Here is a 23400-nt window from a genome sequence, read left to right on the forward strand (position 1 = left end):
GTAGGATAGGAGAAGCCCATGAAGGACTTCTGAAGAATCAGAAGAAACAAAACAGCAGATACAAGGAGAATCACGAGAGGAATATCACGAAAGCCAAGGTAACAGAATTCCCAACAGTGAACTATCAACAGTATCAAATGAAAGATAAATTAAAGTAAGGGGTATAATATGCCTATTGGATTTAGCAACATGAAAATCATTCATGACTATTCTAATAGCAAAATGCCTGTTTAAAAAAATACAAAGCATAATGCCAGCTAAGTTTATGTTTGAATTCTATCACTTTAAATTATACTAATAGTATCTGATATAAGTGATATAATGGACAAATATATAAAGTATATATACAAAGGCATGGATATTTACGTATATCATTATTATAAATATACAAGCAAGTAATTCCAGGTATAGTTCTTAAGACTTACTAGAACTTCCTAGAAACTCAAATTTATGCGAAGATTACAAGGAAAAACAATAGAAGCCAACTTGAAAAAATGAAAATGTGTTCACATTGGCAATACTTACACAAAAATTAAAATAATATAGTTGATATGCAAATTCCTTAAGCTTTGCATATCTACTGCATATTGAAAGTTATCCTGTCATCTTTTTTGCTCTTTTTTTTTTCATTCCACATTTTTAAAAAATTAAAAAATTCCAGTTAGTCAACACACAGTGTAAAAATTAGTTTCAGGTGTAGAATTTAGTGAATCAACACCGAGATACCCTATCTTCTTAATGTTTCCATGAATAAAGAATTCCTTGCCCCATGAATCAGAAATATGGCTAACTTAACATTGTATCTTAAAAAGACTACACTAAAATAAATGTGCCACCAAACCCATTTGACAAATAAGGTTACTTAAGCTAAAAATACAAATACATGTCTATGTTTCAGATACTCTTTAGGTGTTTTAGAAACATCTATTACTAATCTCCAAAACAATACCTCAAAACAAGTAAAATTAACCCAAATTTAAAGATGAATAACTGATGCTTACATAGCAGGGTTAAGTAACTTGTCCAAGGACAAAAAGCTAGCACGTAACAAAACAAAGATGCTAGAACTCATGCTTTTTCTCCCTCCACTCTAATATGATTACTACACTTGAACAATCAGAAGCAAAAGATGTCTTTTTCATGCCAGTATACCTGAGAGAGATTTCTCTTCTTTTTCTCATTTCTAAGAAAATTTCTCATCCCAATTCAACTCTTTTGAGAAAAGCTTTAACACTTACTCTTCAGTGAGTTGCCTATTTATATCGTTGGTATACTTGGGTGTTTTTCTTTTTCTTTTCTTTTTGCTTATAGGAATTCTTTATATATTTTGGGTACCAATCCTATATGTAATATAGTGCACAAATTTAATTTCCTAGAATAATGCATAAATTTCAACTCCAATTCTTTTGACACCTAGAGCTTATTTTTACAAACTCAAAAGTTTATCTCTTTATGATTTTGCTTTTCTGTTCCTCAAATAAGAATTTTTTAAAGATTTATTTATTTATTTGAGACAAAGAGAGAGCACGCAAGTGGCGAGGAGGGAAGGGTGGAAGGAGAAGGAGGGAGAATCTTCATATTTAAGTATTTAATCCATATAACATGGGGATAATGTGTAGCATTGATTGAATAGACCCTACTATTCTCATTTTCTAATAAAACCTCTGTTATATAAATAACCTTGTTTCTAATTTCCAGAGTGTCCATTTGGACTATTTGTCTATTTTTATGGCAATGGCATACTATTTTAATCACTGTTGCTATAAATAAAAATTTTTAGTTGAAATATGAATTTCTATAAAATAAACATATACCCATTAGTTATTCTTCAAGATTGGCTTACCTATTTTTGCCCTTTGGTTTTCCACATGAATTTTTAAACTAGCCTGTCAAAATCTATGAAAAAAAAATTGGGGAGATTCTAATTGGAACTGTGTTAAAATAATAGGTTGATTTGGGGAAAACTGACATCTTATAATATTGAGCTTTTATGTCCACAAACACATCTTTGAATTTCAATCCATCTGATTATTTTTCTACTCTATCTCATTATTGCTAGCATCTCCCTACTTCTCTGTCATTCCTCCTTATTTCTTAATGACTGCTGTTCAAGCCTCACTGTCATTTCTCCAGTATACACAGAGATAATCTTTCCCAACATTCTGGCTACTATATCATCCCTTTATCTCTCCTATATCTTACCTTCCATTATATTGTATATAGCTACACATACAGACTTACTTTATACCTTGATATTACCAATAATTGCAACAAGTGCATTCCCTTCAATTTCATTCATTCATTTTACTCTCTAATGACCACCAATTATCTTTGAAGCTTACTATAGTACACTACTTACCAAACTACTTTCACTTCATTAGAATGTCCACAAAGATGAGTAGTCTCTGTTTGCTTAGAAAAGTTCTGGTTTATGACTGCTATCTAGTTTTAATTATTAGATCATCTTTCACTCTCAAAATTTACTGGATTTGGATAATATGGTTATCCTACCTTCAAAGTACTGATCTATCATGTTTTCACTACCTTTCACCTTAGTATTACTCCTTATCCCCTTAATGTATATTCCTTCTCCAGGCTTTCTTGAATGTACCCTGGGCTCTCATTCTTCTCTTAGTTTGTGGTCTCTACTGGTGAAAACACAAGCACATTCTGTTTACAACCATAACAGACTATCTGCTACTGGAATTATCTGCCCAGTATAAACAAGCAGAACACTGGACAAAATACATAAAACAGCTTTTCTTCAGCATTAGAGAGCTGGAAACTCATGTCTGATCTCTGAGACAGGGAAACAAATCAGGTAAGCCCTGGGATCACTAAAGTTTTCTGTCTGGAGGCACCTTCAGAACTATGATGCAAGGCAAAGGAACTCATGTAAAATGAATGATAACTCACTGAGCTGAAGAAAGAGAAGCTGGAGTTCCAGACTATTTTCAATACCTCATGTAAGTTGAATCATGCAGTATTTAGCAACCTAAATGTCCATCAGCGGATGAATGGATAAAGAAAATGTGGTATATACATACAATGGAATACTACACAGCCTTTGAAAAGAAGGAAATTACGCAATATGCAACAACATTGATGAACACTTAGGATATTATTCTCTCATTCTCTAAAGCCTACTCTAGCATTCAGTTAAAACTGTTATTTGTCAAGGTTATCAATAACTTCCATAATCCCAAATCCAACAATCATTCCTGTGTCCCCATCTTATTTAAACTATCAGCAGCATATTTCACAGTGCATTACTCACTTCTCCTTTATGGTTGTTTTTCAGTTATACTCCAAAATAATATACACTTGGATTTCCTCCTAACAACCTGCTCTTTTTCAGTTTCCTTTACTAGCTTCTCAGTCAGAGGTCCCTATAAACTCACTACTTTTTCCTCTCCTCTTCTCTATTTATGCTTACTCTTATAGTAGTATCATCCCTGTTTTATGACTAAATACTCTCTATATGACAACAATTCCCAAATATATAGCTTCAATCCTGACTTCTCTTTCAGACTCCAGACTCGTGTATCCCAACTGCCTACTTATTACTGTATTTGAATATACGATAGGTATCTCATATTTAACCTGCCTAAAACTGAACTCCTCAGCTTTCTCAAAGCCTGCTTCTCTGTCTGCCTTCTGCATCTCTGCAGGTCAGATACTCGTGCCAAAGCCCTAAAGTCATCCCTGATTTAATACATAAATATCTTTAATACATAAATATCAAATCCAGAAGGAAATCCTCTGGCTGTATCTTTAAATATCTTTCACCATTTAAATTGCGACCATAATAATCCAAACCACTATCTCTCCCACTAAAATTAGAGCAAAAGTCTCCAAACTGGATCCCTGTTTTTATCATTCAGTCATATTGTCTTTAATGTCGAATTTTAGCAAGAAAACGTCAATAATTTTATGATACGAGTCATATCATGTAACTACTGTTAAACTCCTCTAATATTTTTTGTACTTCAGAGTAAAAGATAATGTCTGTACTATGATCCACAAGATCCCACAAAATCATCACTTCAACCAACCCAATGCTACCCTACCACATACATACTCCTTTAACCACATTTTCTACTAATTTCTGCCTTGCTCACACAGCTCTAATCACACTGGTTTCTTTTCTGTACCTCAAACGAACCAGATATGATTCCAACAGGACATTGGCTTAGAGCAATAGCTATTCCAACTTGTAAGGATGCCCTTCTACCAGATATTTGTAAAGCATATTTCCTTACATCCTTTGTCTTTGCTCAAATGTTACCTTCTCAAGGAGGCCTATTTTAATGATGATTCATTTTGGCATTCTCTATATATCTCATTTGTTATGTTTATTTTTTGTCCTTCTCTTTGACCCAGTGATACACCTAGAATGGAAAGCTCATAAGTGCTCCTATCTTTTTTCTCACTTGATTACTATATTCCAAGTGTTACAACTATGTTTAGAACAAAGAGGTAGTCATTAAATATTTGTTGAATAAAAGTATATCCTACATGAGGGGCCTGGGTGGCTCAGTTAAGCATCTGACTTGATTTTGGCTCACACCATAATCTCAGGGTTGTGAGATCAAGCCCTGTATCAAGCTCTGTGTTGGGCACGGTGTCTATTTAAGATTCTCTCTTTCCCTCTTCTTCTGCCTGTCCACCTCCCTTTCTATTAAAAATACAACAAAAAGTATATGCTCACTAATTGTTTGGGTCTTCTTTGATGTCATAGGTATCTTAGTTTCTTTGTTGATGATGTTTCTGTGATACATGAAAATTTTTCTCTTTTTTTTTCTTTGTTCATTTGTTTCTTCTTCTTAAATTTCACATATGGGTAAAATCATAAGGTACTTTTCTTTCATTGACCAATTTGAAAATATATTTGCACGCCTAAACATATTGCAGCACTATTTACAACAGTAAAGATACAGAAGCAACCCAAGTGTCTGTCGACAGATGAATGGATAAAGATGTGATACATGCAGACACACACACACACACACACACACACACACACACACACGAATATTATTCAGTCATAAAAAAGAACAAAATCTTATTGGCAACAGCATGGATGGATCTAGAAGGTATAACGGTAAGTGAAATAAGTCAAAGGTAGGCTCACAATTCAGCCCTACCTAACATAGAATCTATATTCATAACCATTACAATTTGTTTGGTGATGATGATAGAAAACGGAGTCACCAAGAGATTAATTTAACAGATCAAGAGTAAAGCAACTCACAAGTATCAGAATCAGGATTTAAACCCAAATGTGTTTGAATCCATTGTCTGTGCTCTTTCTACTGTGATAAGCTGCCTCTGTGCACTGTTGATTTTGGCCAGGATGATGTTTCACTGTACCTGAAATCTCCAGGATGGAGACTAAAGAAGCAGCAAACTGTTGGAATTTTGAAGTCCAAATCGGACATGTCATATAGAAAAGTGTGTTTGTGTTTAAGCCACATTACTGCTTATAGTAATGTAAGAAATACTTCATTGTTAAAAAAAAAAAAAAACTTCTTTTTTAAAATTTTCCATTACAGACCTCAGAGGACAGTCGGTTGGCACACCCAAACTAAAGAGGATTGCTGAATTGAGAAAAAGAGCCAAAACAATAAATGGATATTTTTTGTTACCTCATGTTGGTGCTGGAATGTAATTAATTCCTTTATGACAAGAGACCTGAAACACTGCATTATATCACATTTATTTGTGTAAAAGTTCAAAGAAAGTGATGAAAAAAATTATTCTTAATATATGAAATACTGAACTCAAGAAACAATCCAAAGCAAGAAATGCAAGGAAAAGCATTTCATTGCTGATAGGACAGTAAAATAGTATAAATTTTGTACTAGTTATATATGTATCAAGAATTCAAAAATATTCACACCATTTGTCTATCAATTGCCCTCCTAGGAATTTATCCTTAGTAAGTAAAATGAAATATGAATAACAATTCATATACAAGGATATCCCCTACAATGTTATTTATAACAACAGATAATGGAAAATAATCTTTATGCCCAAGAGTAATGAAATGGTCCAATAGTAAAAAACTACTGTACGGTCATGTTTATGAAGTTTTTAGTGATAGAAAATTGCATGTGATACTACTTGGTTTATTTAAAAACAAAACATAAAAATTTGCATATGCTAAAAAATTTAATTATGCTCAAAAAATAAAGTAGTAAATAAAAAGTCTAGAAGTAAATATGCCAAAAAATTAATGTGTTTCTAGATAGTTTGATTATGTGTATGTGCTTTTTCTCTGCTTATAATAATTATCTATATTTTCCAAATTTATTACATTGAGCATCAGTGAATCAAAAAAAGCAAAAATTAATTCAAAGAGATAAAAACTGTATGAGGGGAAAAAAACAAAGTTTAAAAGTCAAGACATATCATTTTCCCACTCTTATTAGTTGAAATTTTGTCACGAGTATTTAAATAAATTTGTTTTCACATCACGCAAGTATTTTGTTGCATCAATAATAAATTTACATATAAGAATATTTAATGCAAGTTTTTCAGAGAGAAAATTAATTTTTAATAAAAATATATTTATGTTAGTTTACATAGACTCTTGCAAACACACTATTTAGCAACCACTTTGGGGGGTTTAGACATCAGTCCTAGGATACAGAACCACATATTCCAAGGTTTTATAACTTCTTACAAATGTCAAGGGAAATAACCAAAAAGGTAGACCTGTTTATGGTATACTTGATGCTCTAATTTTTAACATTCATTTAATGAACTCAGACTAATATTTCTTTTGCTTGCTAGTACTAAGCCCTAAATAAGGCTCCTGACTAGATCACATTCATGAAGGTCTCATTTTAACGGAAATTAGAGAGATGGAAAAGATGATAGGAAGAGACATTATAAAAACAGACCTCACAGGTCAAACTTAATCATAAAACCATTCTCTTTCACATAGACAACCATGAAAACAAATATCCTGTGAGTGAAAGATATATATCGTATCTTTCTAGCAGATCATATTCATGCCATCTTGAGACAGACTTCCATAACTAAATTATGTGAGTACAGCAAGCAATGGCCCAAAGAAAGAGGTTGATAAAGCATCACACTCCAGAAAACCAGATAAACATATTCATGATTTCAATTGACACAAAAGTAGAATAGCACTGGATATGAAGATAGAAACTCAGAGAGTCAAGTAAATATTGGTTCCTCTACCTCTAAAAATAAGTGTTCATAAAAACAACACCAACTCTTTTATTATAATAATCCCTTGAAACACACTCATGTTACTTGCTTAACTGATAGGCAAGACAGTAAAAGAGAGTGTATGATTTTACCATATAGTATAAAAATTGTAACACTCTGGAGAGACATTTTAAACAACAAAAAGACATACCTGTAAGCAACTAGAGGAGCAAAAAACAAGAAACTGAAATTTATGAGCAACCTGTCCAAAAAACTATCTCAGATAGTATAACAAGAAATACATTTTCTTGGGAACCTGGATGGCTCAGTCGATTAAGTGATGGGTTCTTGACTTCAGCTCTGGTCATGATCTAGGGGTTGTGAGATCAAGTCCTGTGTTGGGTTCCATGCTGGGCATGGAGCATGCTTAACATTCCTTCTCTCCCTCTATCTCTGTCCCTGCCCCTTCCCCTAAAAGAGAAAATAAAGAAAAACATTTTCCCTGTCTAGTTAAACCATTCCCCACCCCTCCTCCTGACCAGAGTAGCTATGTAAGAATATTATTTGTACAGAGATTAAGTGCAAGGAAAAACTGAACTAAAAATTTAATGTGGCCCAAAGTTAAAGAACCATAATAATTTTAGAGCTAAAAGTCTCTATTTAGCAAAGATATAATTAGGATAGAGGATTCTATTGTTTGAAAAGTAATAGGTCTCATTTCTTAGGATTTAGTCTATTCCTGGTTGTAATATGCAAGCTGAAGGATGTGCATGTGTTGTGTGCATAAAGAAGAAATCAGTAAACCCTTTTGGGAAATTAGAAATTCTGGCAGATTATACTGCTTTTAAGAAAATGTTTCCCTTCCTTCATATGAATTGACTATATTGCTTCAGAATTATTGTTTGTTTTTCAGTGGTGTACGTTACAACCGTAAGTTACTGACGTGAGACACCAATAGAAGAACAAGAGGTTGTATGTCTTTCTCATGGAAGCAGAGAGAGACTTGACAGGGGGCCCAAAGTTGAAGAGCCAAGACTGAGTGTTGCAGATGTGCCTAAATTTTCCTGCTGTAAGTTGTACTCTTAAGACTCAGTAATATAGGCTTGGAAATGCATTTTGATAATTACTAACTGTCTTGTTGGAACAAGAGGGTAATCCTATTGTCAGGTGAACCTCTGGTCAGGTAGAGTGTAGGTTTGCCTATGGTGGGTGAAGCGGAGAATATTGTCATTCTTACTATGAAAAGCTGAAAAAGAAATTCTCTTAAGGGAGAGTAAGTAAAACTAAGAAGAAAAGCTATGAACTAAAGTATGTCCTTGAGCAGTTTTCTGTGATGGATTTAACATTTTTCCCACTCATCCTAAATCATGTTTAGCCAACAATATAGAGTTCTCCCATCTATTTAATTCCTTCCAATTAATCCTTACTTCATGAAACATTATATACACCTGTGTCATTACAAAGAATCATGTGCCAGTGGTGTTGTAGAGAATTAAGAGAATCAACAGTAAATTGGAGTGACTATTCCTTGCACCCCTCTCCTGCTGAAGGTAGCATTCCAGTAACTATCTAAATTCCAGACAATGACCATTGCCAGACACATGAATCTAACTGCAGTTGAGGAAAATGGAGAGAAGCAAACAGCCAACTTAAAGAGCAAACAGGATGGGCTGACTTGGGAGGGAAAATTAAACCAACCCTCCCTTTCTCCCAAGTATACTAGAAAAAGATGACCCTGAAGGAAGAAGGCAGATAGCTAGCTATTCAGTCATAGGGTTATGCTTTCATCTACTTAAAAAAATTGTATCACTGTATGTACAAAGTCTGTGCAGTCTTCCATTACTATATATCTTAATATAACAGAATGATAAATGATTTCTTAGGATTAGGTGTTTATTAAGGCATATGCATTTACTTCTATTTTCATCAATACTCTCACTCAAAATATTTTAACAGGATCATAAAAAACAAACACAGAAAATATAGATGAAGAAATTGTGGTTAAAGACAGATTAATATGATCAGAATGAAAGAAAAATTAGTACACAGAAATATAAACCAAAAAGTTTTCAAGTATCCTTAGCAAATACTATAAAACTGGATCTGAGTTTCCCAACAGATTAAAAAAAAGGAGGCGGGGATAAGACGAATTACAAGAATCATATTATTTTTAAGATATAAATAAACACCTTCTTCTACAAAAGAAGAAAAATTTTTTCTGAAACTGAGGTCTGTGAGAAAAGTCCCTTATAGATATTTATTAAAAAAAAAATACAGAGAACACACTCTATAAGAAACATAAGAGCAAGTCACTTCCAAAGGATTCCTCGAGGAAACCAGCATATTATACTAATTCTTTAATCAGTAAAGAACACTTTTTGTTCTCAGAAAATCTATTTGTATTACTTAATAACCACGAGATAACAAAAGACAGCATATTATACATATTTGTTTATATCTCTTAAAACTATATCATTGCTAGAGATACACAAGAATATACTCCTAATCTAGTCATTATATTGAGATTTTTAACGTAAAACAAAAGCATAATACTCTTACCAAAACCACACTGAAGATATCCAACACTTCCCTCACCTGTGATTCTTTCACGTTTTCAACAGTAAAGTTGAACCAGACTCGGAAGCGTGGATTACAGGTATCCGGCCTAATGAATAAGTCATACTCAAATTCAGAGACCTGGTCCACCCGTCCAAGGTTACCTGGTGATAAAAATCAAAAGAACTGTGTTTTAATAGAAGTTCAGGAAGCTCAGTGGCACATACATTTAAATATGAGCTCTGACAGCAACATTTATCATTATTCAGTAACTCGTAGGTTCAGCATTCACAATCTATAAGGCTGCCAACTCTGAATACAGCCCAGGATAAGAGGAGCCTTCCAGCTAGTCCATGCTGTGGTACAAACAGCTCTTCAAGTACTTATTAGTCAGATCTATTTGTGCTACAAGTGACAGATTATTACACTGGGATGTCATGGAGCATGTGGCATGCCCCAATAAACCAAGGAAGTATCACAACCAAACTTCAGCTTACTAGTTAGAGAAAAGGACAATAATATTTCATGTATTTTGTGTTAAGCTTTATACAAACTACTTCTATCTCTAATTTAATTCTCACAACAATAGTATGCATTGTACTAAGCACAGTACAAGCTACTTTTGGTAATCACCTTCTATCAGAACATGTTAAAGGATATGTAGAATGAGGTTTTAAACAAAAATTAGAACTAGTTGCTCCATAAGAATAATGTCAAGTTCACTACCAGCCATGAAATTAATTTCCATTTTCTCCACCAACAGATCATTTATATCAAAAATATAGTTTGCCAGAGGGGAGGTTGGTGAGGGAGGGGTGAATAAGTAAAGGTGATCAAGAGTACACTTATCTTGATGAGCACTGAGTAATGTATAGAATTGCTGAATCATTACATTGTACACCTTTAACTAAAATAACACTGTATGTTAATTATATTTTAATTCTAAAAAATAAAAAAATGTGTATAAACTTAGGTACCTGTGATTTCCATTCCTCGTATATCCTCTCTTTGACTTCTAATCTAATGAGCAGTGAAATCAGTTATAGGGCTATGCTTTCACATAACTGTCACAATGAGGCAGGAAAAAAAAATAGAAGCAAAGACTATGGTGAATTCTCAAGCCAGATAATCAACATCTGAAGAAGAGTAAAGATGACTATAGACAGCAACACAGAAATTGACTGAGAAATCACTATTCTATTGCACCTGAAGAGCATAGCAATATCCTGCTTTAAAATAAGCTCTAGTGTGTCTTTCTCCAAATGAATACTCAGAATTAAACTTTAACCTTAAATATAACAAAGTTTTCAATTAATTCTTTTACTGGTTCTACTGGCATGTTACTTCTTTTACTGAGCACCTGTTGTGTTGTCAAAGATAGAATATGAGCCTGGAAATTAGTAGACCTAAATTCTAGCTCAGCTGAATCACTGTGCAACAATACGTAAACTACTTATTCTCTAAGGGCTTCATCTACTAAATAAGAATATTCAGTTACCTAATCTTAAAAGTTCCTTTCAGCTGTACCATTCTTTGACTGCCTGTATCTAAGATTCATCAGGCAGTAATCCAAGATAATAAGACAATCTTCCCCCAAAAACCTTATCAATTAACCCTAGGGTAATTTTATCTGCTTCCATTAAAATTTGGCCTGAGAAGCCAGACTTATTCCTCCTTCCAGAGCAAAAACAATCAATTACTTCCAATCAAGAATAGATATTGAAAAAAAATGCATTGATAGAAAAGTACAAACATGAACTAATTAAAACCAAAAACGTTTATTTCAATTTTTCTAGTTTCAATTGTCTTCAGAATTCCCAAGAAGAATCCTCAATTAATTTGGTACTTTCAATTATCATGCAAAAATATTTAAAAAGCCTTATGTCCTACAGGGCAGAATACTCATTGTACAGTGGCACTGAACTTGCAATCAGAGATCTAGGCTCAAGTTCTACCTCTATCCACTTCCTGAATATCACTGGAAAATTCAGTTAATTTCATCCAGGCTCTGTTTTTTCAACTACAAAGTGAGGATTATATTAACAGAAACATGTATATTTTAAAAAGAAATATGAATATTTATCTCTTGGTAACTACTATGAATATTAATTTTCAATTGAAAACATTTTCTGAGCACTTCTGCACTCCACATACTGTCCAAAATGATGGGGGTACTAACCTATCCAATTCTAAAAACAATCCATGTGAGGTAGAAACCACTACTATCCTCATTTTACATATGAAAACATCAAAGGACAAAGATATAAAATAACTTATCTAGAGTCATATAACATGTAAGCAAATAAGAGTCAGAGTTGGGATTTGAATTCCAGCAATATGACTCTAAATCACTAGACTAACAGCTTTTCTACATAACATAGATGCTTGAAAAAATACAGACATAATATAAATTGAAAGTATACTAACAGTTATAGTGCTTAAAAGAAACAAGAAAGAGAGGTACCTAGGTGGCTCAGTGGGTTAAAGCCTCTGCCTTTGGCTCAGGTCATGATCCCAGGGTCCAGGGATCAATCCCTGCATTAGGCTTTTTGATCAGCAGGGAGCCTACTTCTGCCTCTCTGCCTACTTGTGATCTCTGTCTGTCAAATAAATAAAAAAAATCTTTGGGGCTCCTGGGTGGCTCAGTGGGTTAAATCCTCTGCCTTCTGCTCAGGTCACGATCCCAGGGTCCTGGGATAGAGCCCCGTATCAGGTTCTCTGCTCTAGAGAGCCTGCTTCCTCCGCTCTCTCTGCCTGCCTCTCTGCCTACTTGTGATCTCTGTCTGTCAAATAAATACATAAAGGGGCGCCTGGGTGGCTCAGTGGGTTAAGCCACTGCCTTTGGCTCAGGTCATGATCTCAGGGTCCTGGGATGGAGTCCCGCGTCGGGCTCTCTGCTCAGCAGGGAGCCTGCTTCCTTCTCTCTCTCTCTGCCTGCCTCTCCGCCTACTTGTGATCTCTCTCTGTCAAATAAATAAATAAAATCTTTAAAAATAAATAAATAAATACATACATAAAATCTTAAAACTTAAAATAAAATAAAAATAAAAGAAACAAGAGATGAAAAAAACGTTTTTTTTTTGCCATCTAAATATTTCTGGTTAAACAATTACAAACTAATGTGCATTTGAACATTTAAAGGAAAACTTTTATTTTGTTTTTAATCCTGGAACACTATAATTGGGTTTTGATAAATAATGATATATCTTAAAATTGCTGCCATAGATGCTATCTAATAATAAGGCACCATTTGAAAAAATAAAGAAATAAATAAGGCACCATTTGTGTCAAAACTTTTAGTTTCATAATTAATTGAAATGCTTTATTTTATTAAAGCCTCACCATTACCCCATGGATGAGTAGTTGAAACTCAGAAATATTTAGTGTTTTGTTGAGTTCATAATTTAAAGCACCAGGAAAAACCCTGAAATAAAGATTTCTGACGCCATTGTGCTGTCTTTGGAATATATCATAGCCACAGTCAATACATTCATCCATCTATTCAATCAGATATTCCTCAAAAAAGTACCATGTTATGTGTTGTAAAATAAAACAGATAATAAATCAGATATAGTCTTTGTTTTTGCTAAGTTTATTCTCTTAAATAATAACAAGCATATGGACCTTGATCTTCTATAACTATCCTGTTGACCACCTTCATTACTGTGAGAAATATCTTCTTTGTGTATATACATAAACAATCCTTTTTTTCATGTTACCTCTAATATTTCAACAAAGTGCCAATTTTTGACCTTTTGAAAATGGTTATTTCTAAATAAACTAACAATGCCTCTATATAATTTGGTTCCTTTCCACTCATATGAAAAGCAAGAAAAGAAAAAAAATAGAAATTCAAAATATAGGTCAAATACAAAACAAAAAATAAAATGTAGATTTTAAACATAAATATGTCTGTAAGTGTGCTAAACACAAACTGACTAAATAGTACAGAAAAAAATTTTTATTCTGGATAAAAAATTAGCTATATATTCTTTATAAGTATGACTTTACATTTAAGACAATGTAAAGACTGAATAATAAAGAAATGAAAAAGCTCAATCAGGAAAGCACTCTGAAAAAAGTTAACATAGCTATATTTGTATCAGACAAGGTAGGCTATAAATCAAGAAATATTTTTAGAAATGAACGGGGGTATTTCATGATGAAAAAAAGGATAATTCCTCATGAAGATATAAAAAATCTTAGAGCTATGGACATTTATTAATACAGCTCCAAATATGTAGGTAAAATATAACAAAATAGAAGATAGAGACAAATGAAGAATTATACTGAGAAACTTCAATAGACCAAAACCACAACTGAGAAAATTAAGAAAACAGTAAAAAAGAATTGAGAGTATTGAAAATGTGATTAAAAGGCTTCTTGCTTCTAATTATGAAACACTTGATATTTATAGAACTATATGTGTGTATGTGTATGTGTGTGTGTATTCTTTTCAAACGCACATGATACATTCACCAGAATTGATCATAAGCTGATCCATAAAGAAAGTTTCAACAAATTTCAAAAGAAAAAAAAATTCAAAGGAATTTATACTACACTGCATATGTACTGATACCATATTGATAGCATTTAGAACTAAATTATATATAATAAATATATGGGATGTAGCCAAATCTATTAAAAACAGAAATACATACATATACAAATATAGATGATTTTCATTAATTTATATATATGTTTGAAATCAATTATCTAATCATAAGAAACCTTAAAAATAATTATATTATTAATATAATAATTTTAAAAGAATAGAGAATGAAATATAGTAAATAGTAATATCTGTTCTATTTTACAACACATAACATGGTACTTTTTAAATGAAAACCTGATTGAATAGATGAATAAATACTGAATATTGACTGTGGATATGGTATATTTTATTTCAAGGTCTCACCCTGGTGCTTTAAACTATGAACTTAACAAAGCACTAAGCATTTCTGAGTTTCAATAGTAATAGTAAAAGAGAATACTACTGCAAAACTTACATGCATCAAATAAGCAAAAGGAAAAAAACAACAAATATATAATGAACTATATGTAGCAATACATGGGGAAAATACATGAAATACACAATTTCTTTCTTTTTTTTAAGGTGTCCTATTTTGGTTTATTTTGTATTTTTTTTTATTGTGTTTGTTCCTCACCATACAGTACATCATTAGTTTTTGATGTAGTGTTGCATGATACATTGTTTGCATATAACACCTAGTGCTCCATGCAAACCATGAGCTCCTTAATACCCATTAACAGGTTCACCCATCACCCACCACCCTCCTGTCTAATACCCTAACTTTGCTTCTTGGAATCCATAGTCTCTCATGGTTCAGATCCCATTCCAATTTCCCACTTCATTTTTCCTTTGCTTCTCCTAATGTCCTCCATGCTATTCATTATGTTCCAGAATAAGTGAAACCATATGATAACTGTCTTTCACTGTTTAACTTATTACACATAGCATAATCTCCTCCAGTTCCATCCATGTTGATGCAAAAGATGGGTATTCATCCTTTCTGACAGTTGAGTAATATTCCACTGGGTATATGGACCACATCTTATTTATCCATTCATCTGTTGAAGGGCATAATGGCACTTTCCACATTTTGGCTATTGTGCACATTGCCTATTGTGCTATGAATGTTGGAGTTCCTAAGGTCCTTCTTTCACTACATCTGTATCCAAAACCCAGTAGTGCAATTGCTGGGTCATAGGGTGCCTCTATTTTTAATTTTTTGAAGAAAGTCCACACTGTTTTCCAAACTGGCTGAACCAATTTGCATTTCCACCAACAGAAATTTTAGTTTGGTTAACAACTGGCTTATATAGTTGGCTGCTCCCAAGTTGGGGATATAGATATTCATAATTGTTAGATCCTCTTATTGGATAGACCCTTTAAGAATAAGATAGTGTCCTTCTGTATCTCAAACTACAGTCTTTAGCTTAAAAATCTAATTTGTCTGATATAAGGATTGCTACCCCTCTTTCTTTTGAGGTCCATTAACATGAAAAATTGTTCACCATCCCTTCACCTTCAGGTTGGATGTATCTTTAAGATCAATATGAGTCTCTCAATATGCTCATAGACAGCATATGGATGGGTCCTGTCTTTTTACCCAATTTTCAACCCTATTCCATTTTATGGGAGCATTTAGGCTGTTCACACTGAGTGATTATTGACAAATAAGATTTTGTTGTCATCATGTTGCCTGTGAAGTTCTTGTTTCTATGGATTGTCTCTGTGTATCTCTGTTCTATATCACCACTAGGGTCTTTCTCCTTTGACAGAACCCCCCTTAATATTTCTTGCAAGGCTGGATTAGTGGTTAAATATTCTTTCAGTGTCTGCTGGTTCTGGAAGCTCCTTCTCTCTCCATCCATTCCAGACAACAGCCTTGCCAAATTCTTGGCTGCATATTCTTTTCATTTAGTATCCTGAATATATATTGCCAACCCTTTCTCTCTTTCCATGTCTCTATGGATAGGTCTGACCTTTTTTGAATGTTTCTCCCTCTGTACTTAAGGCATCTCTTTCCCCTACCTTCCCTTAAAATGTTTTCCTTGGTTCTAAGATTTCTGAGTTTTACTATTGCGTGTCTGGGGGTTGATCTGCCCTCACTGATCTGGGGGGGTGTCCTCTCTGCCTCTAAGACAGGACTACTTGTTTCATTCACCAGATTAGGGAAGTTCTTGGCTACAATTTGGTCAAATCTATCTTCTAGTCCTCTCTCTCTCTCTCTCCACCGTCTCAGGGATCCCAGGAATTCTCACATGGGAACATTTCATGGCATCATTTTTTTTTCTCTAATTCTATTTTTAAGTTATTTGTTCCAGGCTCCTCCTGCTCCTTCTTTTCTATCATTCTGTGGTCAAGATCACTAATTCGTTCCTCTGTCTCATTCACTCTGTTAGAGCATCTAGATTAGACTGTATCTCATTGATAGCATTTTTATGTTCTGACACATCTGTTCTAATTACTGCCCTTAACAAAACTATGTTGCCATTAATAGTTTTCTCCAGTCTGATATTGTCTTCATAACTCCTACCCTGAAGTCTATTTCTGAAATGTTGCTTGGATCCATATCCATTAGATCTGCTAGAGAGGTAATTGTCTCTGGGTTTGGTTGGTTGGTTGGTTGGTTGGGAATTCCTTTTTGTCATCCCATTGTCTGTGGTTGAGGGCATTTCAGCAGAAAATGTCAGCCATTTTCCAGGCAAGGTGAACACAGGAAATTTCAGAGTAATCGGAAGTCAAGGTCAAAAAGAAAGAAGAAGGGAAAAGAAAAAAAAAAACCAAACAGACAAAATGAGCCCTATGAGTAACATGAAAACAAAAGTAAGCAAACAAGACCCACAAAAGAAAATAAATAAATAAATAAATGAATAAACAAACAAAGTGAAGTAATAGGAAGGTGGTAATAATCCCTCTTTGGGTGAAGAAGGATATTTCAGGTCTTCCCATATAAATCTTGTTATCTTTGTTAGAGAACTCAACTTTCCAGAGACACAGGGAAATTAAAACTAGTATGTATAGAAAAGTGGTATTGAATAGGGAAGAAAGCACTACACTGAAGCCTATATCTATATCTATATCTATCTACATATTTTTTTTAAAAGAAAAAAAGAAAAATAAAGTATAGGTAAGAAAAAAAAAGTTAAAAAGTTACTATGGAGGGGTGCCTGGGTGGCTCAGTGGGTTAAAGCCTCTGCCTTCGGCTCAGGTCATGATCCCAGGGTCCTGGGATCAAGCCCTGCACTGGGCTCTCTGCTCAGCAGGGAGCCTGCTTCCTCCTCCTCTTTCTCTCTCTGTGCCTGCCTCTCTTCCTACTTGTGATCTCTGTCTATCAAATAAATAAATAACTTTTAAAAATCTTTAAAAAAATAGTTACTATGGAATATGTTACATTAAACATCAAGTTGAAATGACAAGTAGATTAAAAAAAGAAAAGAATAACAATTATGAGAAAGAATTAAAAAAGAGAGAGAGAGAGAGATAAGTTGCATCTAAGAAATATACAGGATGTGAGGCAATACCAGGAACTCAATATACTGTTTTCATCTGGTGCTGGGGTTTTACAGTTTTATGGGGACCTTGTGGTTGATGTCCTCTTGTTCTTTCAGTTTGTCTTCTGCAGAGGGGCCTGTCATGTTGTTTTTCAGTCTATGCTGCTTGGGCAGAGTTGTTCTGCCCCCTATCAAGGGGCTGGGCTCAGTCAAAACAGGTTTTTTTGGCTTTTGTTCTCTGGAGGTTTTTGATGTCTTTTCAGAGGAGCAGACCAAAATAAACTGTTTGCACCCAGACCTCTGCCTCAAGAGAGAAGGCAGAGACTTCTCTGAATCCTCCAGAACACAGAATCTCCCTCTCTGCAAGCCTTGTTGAATTCCACAGCCTCTCACAGGTGGTGCACACTTCCAGTGACCCTCCCAATGGTTGACCAAGGCCCCCGCTTGTCTCTCTACCCCCGTGCCACCAAAAACGTGAGTGATACCAGTCTGGGAAAGCCTAGCCCGGTGTTTGCTGGTCCTGGGACCATGGACTTTGGTCCACGCCTGTGCCCGCTGGGTCCCAGCAATTGTCCCTTAAGCCCCTTTGTTCTGTTTGAGTGCTGTTGTGAGTCCCTTCCTGTCTTGCAGCCACTAGTCTCCAAGCTATTGCTTGTCCCCAAGCACAGGGCACTTTGACACTGGGATACTAATTTCCAATGGCTCATTCTGGTGGCTCCCTTCCCCTTTTGTTTATTCTACAATATCTTTCTGCACAATCCCTGGTTGTCTCTTATACCTCTTGACTGATGATCCTCTGCCCTTGAAGAGATCTAGAAGTATATAATCTTACAACTAAGGCTGATTTCTTGGGTGTTCAGAATGTTCTGGTAGAGAACCATCTCAATTCAGAGGACTGGTTGAATAGGGTTCCCTACAACTTCACCATCTTGCCCCCTCCTTGAAATACATAATTTCTTATAAGAACAAAAGCAACTAAAAAAATCAGTAATTTAAATACGCATTTTAACAAAATGAGAAAAAATATGTTGTATCTAATAAGGCAGAAAAGTATTTGACAAAAAAAATCTCTACTTTTGGTTCAGCCATGTTGGAGTAACCATTAAGAGATTAGCCCCATTGTAAAGAATTATAAAGCAGGTAAAATATATGAAACAACTCTTTCCAGACATAAGAAAATAAGCAACATTATACAGCAATCCCTGAGAAGAGAGACATTCACAAGATGAACTCCCACAATAATATGTTGAAGGAGGTGAAATCTGTGGAGTAGGTCATCAGATAGGAGGAAACTATAGATTGTGGTGGTGGTGCTATTGAATGGGTATGCCAGAAAACTCTGAGATCATTTCCTGTAAGTCTATGGCTCAAAGCTAGGCAGGCACATGCACAAAGTGAAACTACATTAGTTTTATCAAATCGAACATACTACAATGTTGAAAACAAAACAGATATACTAGATATGAAACCATGCTGGTAGCGTGTGGAATACAGGCATAAGATCCAGTTGAGATACCAGCAGGGTCATCCCTTAGCAATAAAACCATGTAGTGAGGATGAACTATTCTGTATTTTCCCTAATAAAACTAGAAATCAAGCCCTAATAAAATCTCCACAGGAGACAAAGTTTGCGGCCAAGTTAGAATAGTTTGGAAGTACCTAAGTTTTCCATCAGATCTACATCAATAAAACTTAGAGCAATGCATATAGAAGTTTAAGGAAATCAATCTTGAATTGATAAGGAAATGAACTGTCTTCTATAATAAACATTAACAGACTCTAAACAATAATATGAAGTGCCTTCTAAAATACACACTAATACGCTCAAAAAGATAACAGAATCCACTCTCTAGCATCTATCTTCCATTCTGTCCACTGTACAGTCAAAAGTTATGAGATACTCAAAGATAAATATCCCCCATAATCAAAAGGGTGAAGAAAATGATATAAATCCACACTGACATCAGTCATACTATTTAGCAGAAGAAAACCCCTTTAAATCAATGGTTATAAATATTATCAAAGAACAAAAATATGTGAATAGAATTTTTAAAACCATAATTTTCATATTTAAGAAATATGGAATTTCTAAAGAAATAGAAGTGCCTATAAAAACCACTCAAAAATCTTTTAAGTAAAAAGCACAATACTTAAAATAAAAATTAAGTGGATGGACTTAACGTTAGATTAGAGATGATGAAGAGTCAATGAACTTGAAGATAAATCAATTAAAATATCATGTGCTCTGAAGAACTGAAAGAGAATAGAAGAAAAGTTAACTGAGGCCTAGAAACTTATGGAATAATAAGTGGTCTACAACACATGTAAATGAGTCTGAAAAGATAATGAGCAGATAGAAGAAAAAATTGTTTTTAATAATGCCAAAAATTTCTCAAACATAAATTGAAAAAGAACTTAGATATCTTAGAATCTCAAGAAACCTTATTCAGAATAAATAGAAAGAAAACTCAATCTAAGTACATAATAGTCAAAGTGATAAAAAACAAAAAGAAACAGAAAATCTTAAAAGCAACCAGAAGAAAAGTCATAAAACAGAAATGTGAACAACACCAAGAATAACCATTGACTTCTAAGAATAACCATATATCTTCTAAGATAGAGCATCTCTAAATGATGAAAGAAAAAAAATCTCAACCCAGAATTCAATATCCACTGTTTTCCAGAATTCAATATCCACTGAAAACACATTTTAAAATAAGAGTAAAATAAAACATTCTCAGATTAACAAAAAATGAAGAAATTCATTATCAACAGACCTGTGCTATATGAGAGGGAATTATATTAGATAGAGCTAATATCAGTAAGAATAAAGCACCATTAAAAATACCAAATAAGTGGGCACCTGGGTGGCCCAGTGGTTAAGTGTCTGCCCAGGGTCCTGGGATCCAGTTCTGTATCGGGCTCCCCACTTGGTGGGAAGTCTGTTTCTCCCTCTCCTATTGCCTTTGCTTGCATTTCTGCTCTTGCTGTCTACTCTCTGTCAAATAAATAAATAAAATTGTTTTTTAAAAATTCCAAATAAGTGTATAAATTTAAAAGACTGCTTTTATTTGTCTCATAATTTTCTTACAAGGTAATTGTTCAAACTTTTAAAAATGGTAAAGCCAGTTGACAAAGCACATTAGAAGCAAAATATATGGCAAAATAGCAACAATAATTGAAGTGATAAATAGAATTAGACTGATGTGAAGTAACTACAGATTTGTGAGACAGAAAGTAGAAAGTAGGAAGAACTTTGAGAAAAAAAGGAAGTAGTAATTACAAGTTCAAGGTACCAAGTGTGAAGTATTAAATTTGAAGTGGTAAAATAAGGACCTTAAAAAGGGTTTGATAAGTTATTAAGACATGTAAAAGACATGAAAAAAATTAACTACTAATAAGCAAAAGTTACTCATCTGAAAAGGCCATATATGGTCTGATTCCAACCATATGACATCCTGGAAAGGTGAAGTTATGGATTCAGAGACTGTAAAGAAGAGAAATTAATAAACAGGGAACAGAGAATATATAGGACAGTGAAAATACTATAATGACTATAATGATAGAAACATATAGTTATATATTTATCCAAAACAACAGAATACTGAAAGTGAACCCTAATGTAAACTATGGAGTTTGAATGATTATGATGTGTCAATGTAAGTTAATCAGTTGTAACAAATACCTAAAATTTTAAAATTAAATTTTAAGCAAAGTATTTTAAAAGTTTAATAAATTTGAAAGTTTAATAAATTATGAGTGAATATTGTTTTAGAGCAACCATTAAAATCAATATAAAGTAGTTTTACTAAGAATCCAAAGAAAAAGTTTTTTTTATTATGAATTCAGTAAAACAATCACAAAGTAATAGAAACAAAAGGGGCAATAACAAAATAACGAGATAGTTCATTTAAGCCCAACATATCAATAATTACATTAAATAGAACAGATAAATGAATAGATTAAGTATCTCAATAAAAAGCAGATATTTTTAGATGAGAATAAAACACCAGAGACAACAAGCACAAGTAGCCTAAAATTTCATAATTTTTTAACAGATTTAATACTTCCTTTTCCACCTGTGAAAAAAGAGTGATCCACACTTAGACATACCATAAACTGTCAAAAGCCAAAGAGAAAAAGAATTTTTAACTCAGCAACATAGAAACAACTCATCACTTACAGGGTGGCCAAAATAAGATTAACAGTTGATTTATCATCATGAATAATGGAGGCCAGAAGGCAGTGGAATAGCACAGAGTGCTGAAAGAAAACACTGTCAAACAAGGATATGATAACCAGCAAAAAATACTCTTTATAATGACAAAGTTAAGACATTATCAGATTTAAAATCTGCTCTACAAGAAATACTAATGGATATCCTTATAGCTAAATAAAAGAACACTACAGCATAACTGAAATCCACATGAAGAAATAAAAGAGCATCAGTAAAAATAACTACAAAATAAAAGACAGTATAAACATTTTACAACTCTTATTGATATAAAAGGAAACCACATAAAGTAATCATTAAAATTTGTACAGAGTATATATAATCTATCCAGATATAACTTACATAACAATAAATATATGTATACTATATATTATTAAAATTAACTTACAATTAATTAGAACCATGCTGTTACTAAATAAATTAAGTTCATCTTAATCCTCAGGGTTATTAAGGAAATTAAGGAAAGAAAGTTTAAAGTATAGTGAAATTTTTTTAAAAAAGTAAAATCAGTAAGGAATAACATGGTACATTAGATAATATCTATTAAACACAAAGAAGGCAGTAATAGAGGAAGAGATGGGAAAAGTATAAAACATATTCAAAGTGGCAGCAAAATAATCTTAGCTTCTCAATAATTACAATAAATGTATAAATCTTAAACACTAGGCCAAAAATGTCAGAATAGATTTTTTTTTAAATGAACCAACCACATGATGTCTGCAAGAGATGCACTTTATTTTTTTAAGAATTTTTTAAATTTATTCTTTTGAGACAGAGAGAGAGAAAGACAGCATGAGCCAGGGAGAGAAGGAGAGGGAAAAACAGACTCCTTGGTGAGCCAGGAGCCTGATACAGGGCTTGCTCCCAGAACCCAGAGACCAAGACCTGAGTGAAGGCAGACACTGAACCATCTGAACCACTGGGGCACTCCCCAGTGATTCACACTGTTTGTATCTAAAGTGAGACACACTTTAGATACAAACTCACAACTAGGGTGAGAGAAAGAAGGAAAATAAACATACCAAACACAACAAAAGAAAACTGGAATACCCATACTAATATCAGAAAAATAAATGTTAAGACAAAAGTGTTAGAGACAAAGGAGGATATTTTATAGTGACAAAAGAGCAATCCAACAAGAACACAAAACAAGTCCCAGGATAATGCACCCTACAAAGAAGTCTCAAAATAAATAAAACAAAAACCACCAAGAATTGGACTACTTTTTATATTAAGGTTTCATTTTGGGAGGAGGTCACTCATGAAGACGACATGCGGAAATTTAAAACATAAAACCACAGCATAAGACGACAGTTAAAATTTTTAGGAAGACCATCTTAAATGCTCTTATGTATTGAAAAGATCAAAAGCCTTAGGCTTAGACAGAAACACATTAGAATCCT

At 33.7% G+C, this 23400-nt stretch overlaps 1 protein-coding gene across 3 annotated transcripts in view; it reads right to left on the reverse strand.

Annotated features, from left to right (window-relative positions):
- AGBL4 (AGBL carboxypeptidase 4) overlaps window positions 1-23400 on the reverse strand; it is a 1624959-nt gene that overhangs the window by 1281788 nt on the left and 319771 nt on the right. For 2 of the 3 annotated variants that reach the window (XM_082688347.1, XM_082688346.1), the window contains exon 3: window positions 9781-9905. In XM_082688347.1, coding sequence (XP_082544473.1) covers window positions 9781-9905 — 125 coding nt within the window. Of the gene's footprint in view, window positions 1-9744; window positions 9906-23400 lie in introns of all 3 variants that reach the window. The other variant, XM_082688345.1, reaches the window with a different exon arrangement.

Source organism: Mustela nivalis (genome assembly GCF_964662115.1).
Source record: "Mustela nivalis genome assembly, chromosome: 10".
Lineage (NCBI taxonomy): Eukaryota > Metazoa > Chordata > Mammalia > Carnivora > Mustelidae > Mustela > Mustela nivalis.